Genomic DNA, 16,093 nt, shown 5'->3' with positions numbered 1-16,093 from the left:
TTCCTATCCTTTGGCCTCAAATCATCCCCCTAGAGCCACCCCCATCTCCTCCCCTGTATGGGAGCTGGGGAGCTGCAACAAGGGGTGGTATTTCAACCTGGGATGGCTACAGATCCCTGGCCTCCCAAACCCCCGGCCCCAAGAACACACAGGGGTTGCCTGAATTTCCACCCAGAGAATAGGGCCATCAGGGACGAGGGTTCCTCCAGTGTCCTGGAGGGCAAGGCTGGATCCCTCTGTGCCCATCCCCAGTCTGAGTGTCAGCCTGGACAGAGGGACACAGCTCTGAGACCCCATCCCCACACCCTCAGCCCCTCAACTGATTTTCCCTTCCCACTCTAAGGAGGAAGGGGCATAAGGAAGATGCGTTTTTGACCTGCTCATATGAGAAGAACAGTAACTGGAATTAACTGAAGTGTGAGAGCAGCAGAGGGAGGGAAGGGAGACTAAAGCCGGGAGAAAGGAGGTAGTGGGAGAACGCATTGGACCAGACAGTTCTCCACCTGACCACCAGGTGGAGCCATCAGCCAAAGACAGTTTGGTTGCTGTCAGACAATGGTGTGGAGGTTCAGGATGGTGGGCAGGTGGAATAGAGTTCAAATGACCGTCTGTAATATTCAGAAGTCCAGGGAGGGCAACGAAAGGGAAAAGGAGGGGAGAAAGAATGAAATATTTAAGAAGTACTAGCCATGAGTTAAGTACTATACCCGGCATTTCATGCATTTTAACCTCATTTGAATCTCATAAACATTCTGCAAGATAGGTATTCATTCGTTCATTTTTGACAAGCATATACGGGGAATTCCCTGGCTGCCCAGTGGTTAGGACTCCGCACTTCCACTGCAGGGGGCACGCACGGGTTCCATCCCTGGTTGGGGCACTAAGATACTGCATGGTGTGACAAGAAAGAAAGAAAGAGAGAGAGAGAGAGAGGGAGGGAGGGAGGGAGAGAGAGAGAAAGAAAGAAAGGAAGGAAGGAAGGAAGCAAGCAAGCAAGCATATATCAAGGACCCAGTTGTATGCCAGGCACTGCTCCTGGGGCTAGGGGTACAGTGAACAAGACAGGCAGGCAAGTTCCCTGTTGTCTTAGAGCTTGTATACAATTTGCAGATAAAGAAACAGCCCAGAAAGGAGGCCAAGATCCCCCCATTAGTACAGGTGCCGGAGGTGGGGATTTTTTTTTTTTTTTTTAATCTGGCTGTGCCAGGTCTTAGTTGCAGCACGCGGGATCTTCGTTGCAGCATTCAGTCTCTTAGTTGTGACATGCGAGATCTAGTTCCCCAACCAGGGATCGAACCCAGGCCCCCTGCATTGGGTGCGCAGATTCTTAACCACTGGACCACCAGGGAAGTCCTGAGGTTGGGATTTAAACCAAGGTTCCTAGAGCTCCAAGTCTGACCTCTGCTCAGCCTCATGGCCTGAGGGCTAGCTGTGCTCTCACTAAGGCACATCAGGAGGAGGGAGGGCATCATTGGCTTAGGGTACATGGAGTACATGGGAACCCCACACCCAGAAGGAGGGGTAGAGAAAACTCTCAGCACGCCTAGAGTCGTGCAGTCATCGGTGGAGCGCTCACTTAGCTAATATTGCTGGGTGCCAGACATTGTGCCACAGACTCCACATTCCCTAATTGAATCTTTGCAATCAGACTGCAAGGCAGGCATCATTGACCCCACTGCACAGGTGATAAAACCAAAATGGCTAAGTGACTTGCCCGAGGTCATAGAGCCAGTAAGTGGGGGCACCTCCATCAGGCTGCTTTGGGGGAAAGGGGTTATAGAACCAGTTTAAATGTCTGTCTTGTGCTGGATTGGAAGCCCACACCCCTTGGCTGTAAAACAGATTCACACTCACTCCTCATAATGAATGTATAAAGTGGGTCTTGGAAATCCCTTCCTAGGTTGGGTCAGTATAAAATGGGAGAGAGGGCTTCCCTGGTGGCGCAGTGGTTAAGAATCTGCCTGCCAATGCAGGGGACATGGGTTCAAGCCCTGGTCCGGGAAGATTCCACATGCCACAGAACAACTAAGCCCATGCGCCACAACTACTAAGCCTATGCTCTAGAGTCTGCGAGCCACAACTACTGAGCCCGTGGGCCACAACTACTGAAGCCCATGTGCCTAGAGCCCATGCTCCGCAATAAGAGAAGCCACTGCAATGAGAAGCCTGCGTACCACAACAAAGAGTAGCACCTGACTCGCCGCAACTAGAGAAAAGCCCGTGTGCAATAATGAAGACCCAAGGCAGCCAAAAATAAATAAATTTATAAATTAAAAAAAGAAAGGGAGAGAGCCATCAAATGTCCTCCGCCCAAAGATGCTCTTAACACTGCAGCCAGGGAGGAAGGGAGATGCTTAGGAAGGGGGTTTCAAATAGGGCAGGAGACTGAGATTTTTTTTTATTTTAATATTTTTATTGCGGTATATTTGATGTACAATATTACATAAGTTTCAGGTGTACAACATAGTGATTCACAACTATAAAGGTTATATTCCATTTATAGTTATTATAAAATATTGCATATTCCCTGTGTTATACAATATACCTTTGTAGCTTATTTATTTTATACACAGTAGTTTTTACCTCTTACTCCCCTACCTTTATCTTACCCCTCCCCCCTTCTCTCTCCCCACTGGTAACCACTAGTTTGTTCTCTAACTGTGTGAGTCTTGTTTCTTTTTTGTTATATTCACTAGTTTGTTTTATTTTTTAGATTCCACATATAAGTGATATCATTCAGTATTTTTCTTTCTCTGTCTGACTTATTTCACTTAGCATAATGCCCTCCAAGTCCATTCATGTTGCTGCAAATGGCAAAATTTCATTCTTTGTTATGGCTGAGTAGTATTCCATTGTATGTATACACCACATCTTCTTTATCCTGTCATCTGTTGATGGACACTTAGGTTGCTCCCATATCTTGGCAATTGTAAATAATGCTTCTATGAACACTGGGGTGGATGTATCTTTTCGAATTAATGTTTTCATTTTTAAAATATATTCCCAGGAGTGGAATTGCTGGATCATATGGTAGTTCTATTGAATTTTTCGAGGAACCTCCATACAGTTTTCCATAGTGGCGGCACCAATTTGCATTCTTACCAGTAGTGCACGAGGGTTCCTTTTTAGCAGACTGAGATTTTGTCTGAAGAGCTCCCTTGTGTATTCTCTCCCCAACACCCTCTCCTGAGGGGTCCCCAAGGCACTAGGAAGAATGACAGGCACAGTGCTGCTGGGCCCCCTGAGGCTCCAGGAGGAGGCCCAGAGGGAAGCTGTGTCTCTGCACTGGGGCACAGCCTGCCCCAAACCTGCTCAGCCCCCAAGACCTGGCTCAGGTGTGTCTTCCTCATCACGTCCTATTGTAACTGCCTGTCTCCCCATCTAGATTAGGGCTTATTTCCTAACGTCAGAGGCACCTTATCTTTTCCCTTCTGCATCCTCAGTGCCCACCAGGCCTAGGTATGAATGAACATGAGGGGAAAAAATTGAGATGGGAGCAGGGCAAGCAAAGGTGGGGAAGAAAGTTCCCACAGTGGCCACTCGGGAAGCCTGAGGACTTTGGACAGTGAAGGAGGAAAAGGCTTCCCCTCCTGTCCTGCCTGTGCCACACCCCTGCACACACCCTGGTACATACCCCACTGTGGCCGGGCGGGGCTGGTCAGTAGCTGCTGGAGGGGGTTACGTAGAGAGATGAGAAGAAACCCACTTCCGTTTTCGCCAGTGATAACTTATGAGCACTAAAGACTCATGTTTAGGTCACATCCCCTCCAGGTCTTCACAAAGTCTGGGGGCCCAGCCTCACGATCTCCATTTTCAGAAGGGGAATCAGATGAGAGAAGCTGAGGGTCTTCCCCAAAGCACCTGTCACGGTGGTGGGCGGGGCGGGGGGAGGTAGAATTCAGATCAGAGCTCCCAGCAGCTGAGAAAACCTCCCCTGATCTGTTTTCCATACAACCAGGCCTGAGCTATGAGCTCCTTTCCACTGCAGTAGTGGGGCTAGAGTTGGATTGGAAGGGATGGAGCCGAGGGGAGGAGCTGTCTTTGGGAGGGGGTGGGGGTGGGGACAGCTCCACCTGTTGCTGTCGTCTTGGCAATGCTGGACCCAGGGAACGGCCCCTCCCTCTGTCGACTCCCCCCAACCCCATAGTTCTCATCCATTGTCATCACACTGTTTCAGCGCTGCTATATTTAAGGCCCGTGCAGGCTCCAAGATCACATTCTTCTCCCGGTCCCCGCTGAATCCAGGGCAAGAAGAAATCAAGGACCCTCTCATCCTCTGGAATCTTCTCCCCAAAGACACCTAAACGGGCACGGCTGCTTCTGTGAGTCACCTCCAGGGATCAGGGGTGGGGAGGGAGACCTCCAGATAATGAGACCCTCAGCTTTCCATTGGCAAGTGGAGTGTGTGTGTGTGTGTGTGTGTGTGTGTGTGTGTGTGTGTTGGGAAAGGATCCTGGGAGACTGGGAAAGCAAAAGTATACATGTGCTTAGGTATCACCCCAAGTGGAAGTGAGAGGGGATTCTAGAAAAAAATCTCTGCCCCATCACACTGTTCTGTGTGGCCCTGGGTCTTCTGAGCTGAGCCTTCTGTGATGTGAAAGCTACAAAACACACACACACACACACACACACACACACACACACATCATTTGGGAATGCCCTGAGAAGTGGAGGCTTTTCTGCAGGAATCAGGCATCAGCAGGGACTGGGGTGGGCTGGCAGGTCCAGCAAACCTAGAGCAGTCCTGGTGGAGCCCTGCTTGGCCGGCCCGGCAGGCAGGGGATGAGAGCAAGCCCGGAGGGCCCGCATGGCAAGGCGGGGAGGACGTTCACCCAGCCTGGGCTCACTGGTACGAAACCGAGGCCAGCACTCCAGCCTCGGAAGCTGGTGGGGAGCATTCAGAGCACATCCCAGCCTGGGCAGGCTGTGTCTCCGCTCCCGCCCACAGGACCCAGCTTTCTGCCATCAGGGCTCTGAGTCACTGTGGCTTGGTGCGCGTCTCTTCCACTCCTGAGGAATAGGAGAGGCTTCCTTGCCCCTTCTCACTGAGGGATGCTGTCAGGGGACCGGGCCGGGCAGGGCTGGGGGTGGGCGGCAGACAGACTGAGGCTTGGGAGGAAAGTGGAGTGGGTGGGGCAAGCCACACAGCAGGACCCCTGGCCTGTGGCTTTGCACCCTCCGGGGAGGGCAAGGGGGACGATTTCCCTTCCTGGCCCACCACACACTGCTGACCCCTCCTCAGCAGGCGCACACAGCACTCTGGAGACAGGACTGGGAAGCTGCGAGCTCCTCCTTGCTGCCTAATCCTTAGCCTCAGTCATTGCTTTAAAAAGAATCGATGGCTCATCCACTAAAGCCAGGGGTCTGGTTGCAGGCGGCCCTGGAGGTCAGGGATGAGCGCCAGGCCCGCCCTGCCGCGCTAATTAGGAACAGAGCATTGGGGGAAGGGAGCCAGCTGCTGATGCCAGGGAACGTTAACCCTCAACTGCTGGGGCCGGGGCCATGTGTCCCAGGAAAGCCGGGGGCCTCCCTGCGCAAGGGTGGTACCCAGCGGCTCTCTCCTTGGGCTGTGAGGAGGAAGGAACAGAATGGGCAGGCCAGTCATTCTCTGGGTGCAGGCAGACCCTCCTCCTCAGGAGGAGCCGGATGGGAAGCCCAAGGGGTGACTGTCCCGTTGTGTTCAGCCGAGGTCACTGTAGGAGCCCAGAGAAGCCTCACGGGCAGCCCTTGGCCCCGGCGGACACTGCAGCGACCCACTCTGCCTGGGGTGTCCTTTGTGGACGCCCAAGGGGAGCAAACTTTTAGGAACCGGAAGGATCAAATCCCAATAAAATTGACCCTTGGCAGCCCGAGCCCCCTGACACCCCAAAACAGGCCCTTTTAGTCCAAGGATCTCTGATGAGGTCAGCGGGCCCACCTCCCACATCATGGACTTAGAGAAATGGTCCCCCACGGGCGAGTTCCCACCCAGGTCAGAACACAGTCCATGCATACACACTCCACCACGGCCAGCAGGCCCCGAGGGAGAGGCACGGACAGGGCAGAGCCGGACCTCATAGAAGCAGACAGGAGAGGGCTGAGGGGGTGGGCCCCCCTTCTGCTTCTGCCTTCATGCCCAGGGTCTACATCAGGGCCTCCCAGGTCAGAGGCCTGGCCCCGAATTCCCACCTGGAGAAGGATTGGAAGCCATTCCAGGGGTTCCACCAGGAATCCTAGAGCTTCAGCATCAGAGGGCCCTCAGAGGCCTGGTGGTGACACCGCACCCCAGATCTGGGAAAGAATGTAGTGCAAGAACCCAGAGCTAGCTAGCTGGGGGTCCCCCACTCTCCTCACCTGCCTCTCCATGTCCTGGACATCAGAGCGCTCAATCCCTCACCGCCTGGGAAGCTGAGACCCGGAGAAGGGAGGGCCTTGCCCAGGTCATGTGGTGGTGGGGGGAGGGGGCAGGTGCCACTGGAAGCCAGGGGCCGCTGGGGCAGCACATGGAGTGGTGGACAAGCCAGGCTGAGAGCACAAAGCCTGCCTCTGTCACCTGGGGCGGGTCCCCCCCATCGGGCCTGAGCTCCCCTGTCTGCCCATGGGAGAGAGAACCCCTACCAGCAAACCTCCAGAGATGCTGGCGGACCCCACGGGGAAGGTGTGGGTGGACGCCTGGTGGAGTGACCGTGTACCTTGGCTCGGCAGGTTGTCGCTCTTGCAGCCATGACTCTGCCTCAGAGCTCGGGAGGTATGGGGGAGCCCCGGGCACCCCAGGCCGTGGCGGTGCACAGGCTGGAGCACCGCCGGGAAGAAGAGCAGAAAGCGGAACAGAAGCACAGCCTGCAGATGGGCTCCTCCACGCGGAAACGGACCTTCCGCAGCAGGTGGGAGCCTCGGGGACCCGCCGCAGCCCCTGCCCTTCCCCCAGGGCCCTCGGTCTGATGGGGAGGCACAGCCCTGCTCTCTGGAGGCCCCAGTCTGCGGGGGGAGGCATAGCCTTGACCTCTGTGTACTTCAGTTTGAGGAGACAGGCACAGCCCTGCTTTCTGAGAGCCCGGTGTGAGCAACGAGGCACAGCTGTGCCTGTTAGTACCCTGAGGTAGGAAGATGGATCCCCCAGCCAGACCCCCAGCCAAACCTGCAGGAGCCATGAACTCTCTTTTCCCGGAGGCAGCGAGGAGGAGTATCAGTTCAGCGCAGCAGACTACGCCCTCGCAGCAGCCCTGGCTCTGACGGCCTCCTCAGAGACATCGTGGTAAGTCAGGTGACCTTGCCAGAGAGCCCTGGGCTGGGAAGAGGTCATCCTGTCCAGTCCTCTGCCTCCCCACTGGGCTCCCACACTCAGCTTAAAGAACCTGCCCGAAGTTACACATCTAGAGTAAGCGGCTAGTCAGAGGTTTAAGCCCGGGCTGACTGACCACAAAGCCCAATGCACCACCCTCTGGATGAGCCCTCAGGCAGTAGTGAGGGAACATTCCCGAGGGAGAGACTGGTGGGGGTCTGTACTTCACCTACTGGCTCCCATGGCGGGGAAGGAGGCCGGGGATGGGGAAAGGAGGAGCAAGGAAAGCAGCCCAAATTTTGGACACAAGGCCCGAGATGGGAAGGCCTCTGAGCCTGAGAGCATCAGGAGGCCTGGGTCCTGGTCCTGGCTGGCCTGGAGCAGGTTACCTAACCTCAGGTCCCTACCCTGTAGAATGGGGAGACTAAGACCTGTCCACCTGCTTGTAGTGAAAACAAGAAGAACAATGGTTTGTGAAAGAGCCTTACGAACTGTATCAATAATATTCATTACGCACCTTCTAAAAGCTGGACCCACTCAGGGTATTTTGGAGGCAAGAGAGGATTAAAAGTTGCCTTTGTCCTCAAGAAGCTTTAAGTGTGGCCTGCAGTGCTGGGCGTGGGGAAGGCAGGGCCGGGGCGTCCCCACATCACCACCCCCAGGGTCTCCACCCCTGATGGCCTCCGTCACCGCAGGGAGGCCCAGCTGAGGCGCCAGACCAGCACCGTGCAGCTGGAGGAGCGAGGGCAGAAGCGGGTGGGCTTCGGCAATGAGTGGGAGAAGACGGAGATCGCCTTCCTACGGACCCAGTGGCTGCTGCGCCAGAGGCGAGACCGGAAGGCGCTGAGATGGCGGGTGAGAGGGATGGGCTGGGGCCTCCAGGGCCCTGGAAACTGCCACCCATCACACGCCATCCAACTCGACCTACCTCCTTCTCGAGAAGAGCTGGACATCCCAGTGCCCCTACCCTCTAGCTGCGTGACCTTGGTCAAGCAATAATTCTAACTGAGCCTTGGTTTTCTCATCTGTAAAATGGGTGTGTGTGGTACCACTGCTTGGTGTCGAGGTGGGAAGTAAATGAGATCAGGCTGGTAAAGTTACTTTCCCAGTGCCTAGAACACAGAAGACCTTCAGGGAAGGCTACTCCTGACAAAAGTCAGGGATCTGAAGCCACTTCCATACCCCCTCCCTGGGCAGGACAACAATAGCTGTAATACTTACATGGGTGTTATCAGTGCCTATGTTTTTCACATATTAACTCATTTAATCCTCACTGCAACCCCACAGGAGGGTGGGGGAATATTATTATCATCCCCATTTTACAGATAAGGAAATGGAGGACTGGCCTATGGTCTCACAGCTAGTAAGTGGCAGCGTTTGGCCTTGACCCCATGCCCTGCCCTCTGTGGCACGCTGCCTCTCAGCCGCTGGGGTGGAGGGTGCTCTAGCCCATGTGGGCCTTACTCCAGAGCCTGGGTGTCGGGGGAAAGCTAACAGCAAAGACGGGGGAGAGGTGGTGCCCCGGCTCATAGAAGTCACAGGCCCCCTCCTGCCTCCAGACAGAGAAGAAGGTCCGGGAAGCCAAGGAGCTGAGGGAGCTGTGTTCTGGACGCGGGCCCTGGTTCTGGATCCCGCTGCGCTCCCACGCCGTCTGGGAGCACGCCACAGTCCTACTGACCTGCACCGTCCAGGCCTCGCCTCCACCCCAGGTCACCTGGTAAGCCCCCGGGGGGCAGGAGAGAAGGGGTCCTTGCCCTGCCCCCACGCTCTGGGCCTCTGGGGGTTCCCTGAGTGTGAGGTCCTTACACCCAACACCTCCCTTCCAGGGGCCCGGCCCCTCCGCTAGAAGTTCCTGCCGCCTTAGAAAAGCTGCAGACCCACAGACCCTAAGCTCTGCCCGCCCCAAACAGAGCAGCAGCTGCTGGGGAGGCTCAAGAGGGGTTATTCTTAGCTGCCTCCCAGCCAGCCTGGAGCTAGAAGTCTGGGCTGCCCGGGGAGCCAGCGCTTGTAAAAATATGATTCTGGTGGCATGTGAAGGCAGCTGCTCTGAGCTGGACATCTCTGGGGCTGCAGGAAGATGGGGGGAGGCAGGGAGGGCGGGGGCCCTGCAGTGAGAAGGAGCCCAGGCCTCGCGCTCTCTCTGCCAACGTGGTGTGTGGTCTCAACTATGCCTCTTAACCTCTCTGGTCCTGCCTCCATTTCCTGTTCTGTAAAATGGGTTGAAGACCTCCTGTCCGGCTTGCACGTGGTGAGGATTTAATGCCACAACAACGCGGAAGCCCTCAGAACTTGAAAGGTGCTGGGAAAGCAGGAGGTGCCATTCCTGGGAATGAACCCGTAACAGAACCACAGAGTCGAAGCCTCGCTGGCGGAGGCAGGCAGAGGCCGGAGCCTCCTGAATGCGCCTGGTGGAGGTGGGGGTGGAGAGTAGGAGAGAGTAGGAAAGTGATCCTTACAGTTGGTTTTTCTTTTTTTTTTTTTCCCTTAAAGCATATATAATGCCTCAGAAGTCAGAGAAAGAAAAAGAGCTTAGGCCAAGAGCAATCAAGAAAAGTGTTCTGAGGGAGGTGGCCTTGGGGCTGGTCATTGCCAGATGGCATTCATTCAAATTCCTTGGGGACCAAGGCAGTGCGGTAGGAAGACCGCTCCCAACAGCCAGCCTGGGCTAAGTGGGGGTCAGCTGCTCAGCTGGCCTGGCCTGGCAGCCAAGCCCTGCCCTGCCCTGGCACTGAGGCCCACATCTAAGCCATTCCATGGGAGCCCCTTGGGAGGGAGTCTTGTTTCCACCCTTGCCAGCAAGGTTGCCACAACCAGGAGCTGAGCATTCCTTGTAAGTGGCAGAGGCCAAGGCCAGGCCCACCTCCAGCCAGAGGGACTCAGGTGGCCCCCGGGGCTCCTGGCTTTGGGATCTGGTTTCCCATCATCAATCACCTCCGGCAGGGCCACATATCCTCCTGGGATTGGCCTCCAGAGCTCTGCCCAGGCCCTGGTAGAGACCCAGCCCCCCGGTCAGCAGGAAGATGCTGGCTGCCCAGGCTTGTCAGGCGAGTCCATTCATTCACCAATTATTGGGCACTTCCTGAATTCAGGGGCAACTTCAGGGCAAGTTAGGCAAGGCCCAGGCTGGCTATGTTTATACTGCAGAAGTGGGTCCTGGCCACAATTCATTAATGTCAGAATCACTCTCCCAGGCCAAGTAGCCTTCAAAAGTAAAATCTCACACCAAAATATGGGGAATTCCCTGGTGGTCCAGTGGTTAGGACTCGGTGCTTTCACTGCCAGGGGCATAGTTTCGATCCCTGGTGGGGGAACTAAGATCCCACAAGCCGCATGGCCAAAAAATTAAAAATTAAAAAAATAAAGGGGGGAGGGGGTAAAAAACACCAGAATATGTAGGGGAAAAATAAACCTAGAAAAATAATAAAAATCTCCCTCTTTTATGTGGGCCTCTCTGGGCCAGGCTCTGGGCTGGGTGCCTCGCCTTACCTGTCTCACTTAATGCTGTTTTATGACTGGCTGCCATTCAGCCTCATCCTTCAAGGGCCTGCCGTACAGGCAGGAGACTGAAGCCCAGAGGGGGGCAAAATGAGACCTCAGGTCTCTGGCTGCCCAGGTTGTGCCCAGAGCTGCAGCTGCTGCTTTTTCTGGGAAAGGCAGAAAGCTGGTCAGGCCGAGTTGTCTGGAATGTTCCTGACAGCTGGCAGGTGGGGGGGCTGACCTTGGCCCCCAGGCCTGGGAGATGTGGAAAGATTGGGCACGCAGATTAGGCACCATCCTCCCCACAGGAGACTTAGTTGGGCTCCTTTCAGAAGAGGTCACAGCCTGGGGGCTGTGTAGTGGTGCGTGGGCACAGCACTGTTTGGTTGCCATGGAGACAAACGTGGGGGGGTCTGTCCAAGGAAGGTGATGTACTGAGGTTGGGGTGCCCTCTCTTGGCCAAGGCCTACTCTTTGAACTCAACCACCCCTGATCCTGTCTTTTCATGCAAAGTTCTCATGGACACAGAGGCCCAGAGCGGGGGACTGATTTGCCCAAGGTCACACAGCAAGCTAATTTTCACAGACATTCACTCGCCAGCCCCGACTCCTCAGGCCTCCAGAACATACCCCAGTGGGCTGTGGACAGACACAAGGCCACCTCATTGTCCAGTGCCTGTGGCAGAGAATGGCAGAGAAAACCAGACCCCAGAGTTCACAGAAAACAAAAGGAAGTATCCAGGGTATAGCAGGGCAGGGCGATCTACGGGGCCATGCTCAGGAATCACCTGGGAAATTTTAAAAATTATTGATACCCAGGTCCCATGCTCAGAAACTCTGATTTCATTGATCTGGGCTTCAGACTGGGCATGGAGATTTCTTTAAAGGCTTAAATAAGATAGATCTTTTTTCTCTTTCATGTAAATGTCTGATGTAGACAGGGTAGGGTTGCTATGGCAACTCCACCCACAGATTCCTCAGGGACGCAGGCCTGTTCCCTCACACTGCTTCAGGGCACAGGCCTTCCTGGTTCGAGATGCAGCCCTCATGGCCATATTCTTGACGCAGAATGGAGGGAAAGATGATGGGAAAAGGGGTAAAGGATGTCATCAGAAGCTTGTACTTACTTTCTGCTGACAAGACTTAGTTTAGTCACATGGCCACACCTAGCAGAAAGAGAGGCTAAGAAACATGTTATATTTACTTTAGAATAAGAGGGAGAATGGCTACTGGAGAACAATGAGCAGTTTCTGGTGCAAATTCTCAAAGGCTTACGTTCGGACTCTGAGCATGGAGATTGTTAAAGCTTCCTCTAGTGATTGTAACAAGAACTGAGATCAAGAACTGCTGTCTTGGGGTTGACGAGAAGGTAGGGATGGGGAACTTTCCTTGGTACCCCCTTCAGAGAGGAAGGAAAAGCTGGGGCCTTGTCCTTGGGGGGTACCACTGGTAGGGGGAGGGGCAGATACCCCTAATTACAGCTCCCTCTTCTCACCCTCCAGAAGAGAATGAACACTTAAGCATCTACAGCAGGGGTTCCCAACCCCTGAACCATCCCCCTCCCCACCCCTCCCAGTCTGTGGAAAAATTGTCTTCCACGAAACCAGTCCCTGGTGCCAAAAAGGTTGGGGACCAGTGATATGTACAGCCTTCAAGCTTTACATATCTTATCCCATTTAATCATCACAACAACCCTACAAGGTCAGTGAAATTATTATTCCCATTTCACAGATGAGGAAAACTGAGGTTCAGAGCAGTGAAAGTGCTGCCCTGGGTCACACAGGTAAACAGCACAAAGCCGAGGTTGGAATCCAGGTCTGAGAGGCTCAGGATCCTTCCCACATGGAATCACACTGCCTTCCACAAACCACTGTGTCTCTACAGGTACAAAAATGACATGCGAATTGATCTCCGCCTCTTCCCTGCTGGAAAGTACCGAATCACCAATAACTATGGGCTGCTGACACTGGAGATTAGGAGGTAGGACCATGAGCCCTAGAGACCCACGGCCCCCAGTCCTAGCACTACCACGACCAGAGCAATGAGTCCAGACCCTTCCTCGGAGCTATGAACCAAGTCAGCCTCGTCTTCAGAAGTATCTGGGGTGCTTGTTAAAGTACTGATTTGTGGGATGAATATGCCCCTTTTGCCCCCAGAGAGTCAGATTAAATAGGTCTGGAGTGGGGCCCAGGCATTTGTATTTAACAGACACCCCCATGTGATTCTAAAGCCTTGGAATACACGGTGAGAAATCTGGACTCAGAGGCTAGCAGCAAGGACTGAATGAATGCTGAGCTAGGCATGCGGGGACAGCTCGTTGCTGGAGGAGAGAAAACACACATATACACACACACACACACAAAAGGGGAAGCAGCTGGAAGGAGAGAGGTAGGTAGGCCTTTCAGGAGGTGGTGAGTCTTAAGCATGGTTTTAAAAGAAGAGGCAGGATGTATGGAGGGAGAATATGAGCACAATCTGCCCCGAAGCGTGCATTATGCGTATGAGCTGCCAGGTGTTGAATTCCTCCGGGTGCTAAGCCCTGTGCTTGCTGCTTTACACGTATGGTTGATAATGCCCACCACCATTCTCAACAATGCAGGGAAGCATTGTTCTGTCCGTGTTACAGGTGAGAAAACTGAGGCTCTGAAAGATTAAGTGTCTTGCGCAGCCTGTACAGGGCAGGGCCTGGGTTTGAGTCAGTTCTCTCCATCTGGGTTCTTTCCAATACACCAAACCCTCCACCTCAAGCAACTTGGGCTTCAGAGACACAAATATGAACAGGACCCTCGAGAAGCAAAGTGAGGCTACATGGACATAAATACCTGACTATCCAAGGCTACAAAGAGAGGTGCCCCGTGGGCTGCACAGTCAGGGAGAGCATGCAGGGCTGGGCAGCCTGGAGGGACACATGGAACCGGCCCTTGAAACGAGAGGGATTCCTGCCCCGAGCAGCCAGGGGCGGTGAGGGGGCACCAAGGGGCCTCTCTGCTTGCTGATGGGGCTGGATGTGTGACTTGTGTCCTACCATCTACCCTCTTTGTCACCATGGTGCCCTGGGATGGAGCTGGCCCAAGCCTCCACTGGGAACAAGACAAGGCTGCCCTGGCTGGTGGTGAAAACCAGGCCTGCGGTTGAGAACCCCTGGGCATCCGGCCCAGTTCTGGCACAGACTGGCAGTGTACCTGGGGCAACTCTGGCTCCAGGGTTCTGCTCTGGAGGTGTTGATAGGGCCAGAGGCCGTGCCTGGGGGAGGGCTCGTCACCTCGGTTGAATTCCAGTTGCTCTGGGACTCTGGACAAGTCACTTAGCTTAAGTGTTCTGATAACAATCATATTTTCAAAGCACTTTCACCTGAGATGACTTAGGCTGCTGTTACGTCCCGAGATTTTCAGAGGAGGACTTGGAGGCGTGGAGAGGGACAGTGGCAGCCCAAAGGCCCCCAGCTTCTCAGAGGCAGGCCCTGACCTAGAGCCTAAAGTCCTCCCCCAGGCCTTCCTGTTAACCCCCGCCTTCCCCCCACACCCCACCTGCACGGGGCCTTGAGTTTCCCATGGAGCTCAGCCATCTCGGAGGGGAACATCTCCCTCCCTCCTTTTCAGATGCACCATTGAGGACGCAGCCACCTACACAGTGATGGTCAAGAACGCCTACGGCCAGGCCTCCTCCTTCGCCAAAGTCCTTGTCCGCAGTGAGTCCGGCCATCACCAACAGGCCAGAAAGCCCACAGCAAACCCCAGATGAGCAAATGAGGACATGAGTCTTCGTCAGACTCGGGGAGGGACCCCCAGCCCAGGGGTATTTGGTCTGGGATCAGGTGACCAGGGCAGCCACCGGGATTCCCGCTCCCTGGGGCCTTCAGAGCAAGTGAGAGTCTCCGCCCTCAGACTGTACAACCTACATCCCTGTTCAAGGGGACCCCACCTGCCTGTCCCCAAAGAGTATGCTCATCCCACGGAGCTGGGCTTGGGTCCAGATCCAGCTCAGGGCCTCTGGGAGGGCGGTCTGGCTACCAGCGGTCCTCAGGGGCAAAGGCCGAGTCCTACCAGGTCCCCTCCTGACCCCCACTGCCCCTTTTGGCTTCTGGTGCATATTCCCCAGTTGGCTCAGGTCCCTCCTGGAGGGACACATGAGGCAGAGGAGACACTCAGGACTCTGCCGGGCCCCCGTCCACGTGCTGCCTCTGGCGCCGACTGGCCGTGTGAGCCTGGCTGCCATCTCACTTACCTGACCTCCCCACCTGCAAAGGGGGAATCCTACCGCCTTCCTCAGATACTCCTGTGGATTAAATGAGATGGTTTAGGTAAAACTTGGCTGGATCAGGCTCTTGGGGGAAGGCTAACCCTCCCTCCCCCGACCCCATGGCCAGGGCCGAGCCCAGCCCAGAAGGCCACACCTTTGAGCCCAAGGCTTTGCCCTCAGGGCCCTGAGAGAGAAGCTTCACGTGTGTGGGTTCATGCACACACACACACACACACACACACACACTGAGCAGCAGACAGGCCGGAGTCTAGTCCCCACCTCCCAGCCTCTCATCGGACCTTCTTAAACTGTCCTTCACAGCCTCTCCACCCCTCTGCCCTGTTCCCCAAATCACTCTTGGTAGGCAGCTATCCCCGCTGCCATGCCAGGCTCTCTGGGTGGAATCTGAGCCGTCCCTATAGGCAGTGCCCAGAGTCAATTGCAAGGTCAGGCATCGGGCCCTTGGCCCCTGCCTTCCTCTGTCCGCCCATCCTTCCCATCATTTCATCCACATCCCCATCCCTCCTCCATCAAGGCCATCCCAGGGACCAGTGTCATGTCCTGGCTTCAGGCTGCTGGGGTGCTCGCTAGGTGATTATGCCTCAGTTTCCTCATTTGTATGAGAGGATAATAATGACAGCAACAGACAAGGCTGCTGTGGATTAAACGAGTGAATAAGCGGCATGTGGTACACGCTATGTGAATAAAAACTGTTCTCGCTATCCCCTGGTGCTCCGTGTCCACACCACCTTGGACTTCACCCTGAAGCCTCCCGGAGGCTCTCTTAGCGCTGCCCTGGACCCACCAGAAATCCCAGTCTGACCAGGCTCCACCTGTAGGACTGTGATTCTGGCGGTGGATTTGGGTAAAGGAAGGAAACCACCGTTTATTGAGCACTGACTGTATGCCAGGCCCCTGCTGAGGGCTTTGTTCATGTGAACTCATGTATTCGGAACCCCACCACCACCACCATCAGGGAGGAATCAGGAAGGAACTGAGGCACAGAAAGGCTAGGGAACTTTCCCCAAGCTGAAGGGGGAGCCACTGCCAGATCAGGATTCAAACCCGTGACCAAAGGCCATGCCTCCAAAATCCAGTAGGAACGTGGGCTCTGAGC

The 16,093-nt window shown here is 54.9% G+C and overlaps 1 protein-coding gene across 1 annotated transcript in view; it reads left to right on the top strand.

Annotated features, from left to right (window-relative positions):
* The first annotated feature begins 6,702 nt into the window (after nt 1-6,702).
* MYOM3 (myomesin 3) overlaps nt 6,703-16,093 on the top strand; it is a 45,408-nt gene continuing 36,017 nt past the window's right edge. The window contains exons 1-6 of the mRNA XM_060080843.1: nt 6,703-6,863; nt 7,154-7,234; nt 7,957-8,116; nt 8,821-8,978; nt 12,622-12,717; nt 14,337-14,425. Of these exons, the coding sequence (XP_059936826.1) occupies nt 6,703-6,863; nt 7,154-7,234; nt 7,957-8,116; nt 8,821-8,978; nt 12,622-12,717; nt 14,337-14,425 (745 nt within the window). The remainder of the gene's footprint in view (nt 6,864-7,153; nt 7,235-7,956; nt 8,117-8,820; nt 8,979-12,621; nt 12,718-14,336; nt 14,426-16,093) is intronic.

This window comes from Mesoplodon densirostris, chromosome 2 (assembly GCF_025265405.1).
Source record: "Mesoplodon densirostris isolate mMesDen1 chromosome 2, mMesDen1 primary haplotype, whole genome shotgun sequence".
Taxonomy (NCBI): domain Eukaryota; kingdom Metazoa; phylum Chordata; class Mammalia; order Artiodactyla; family Ziphiidae; genus Mesoplodon; species Mesoplodon densirostris.
The sequence above is the reverse complement of the archived record's forward strand: the minus strand, read 5'-3'. Positions and strand labels throughout refer to the sequence as shown.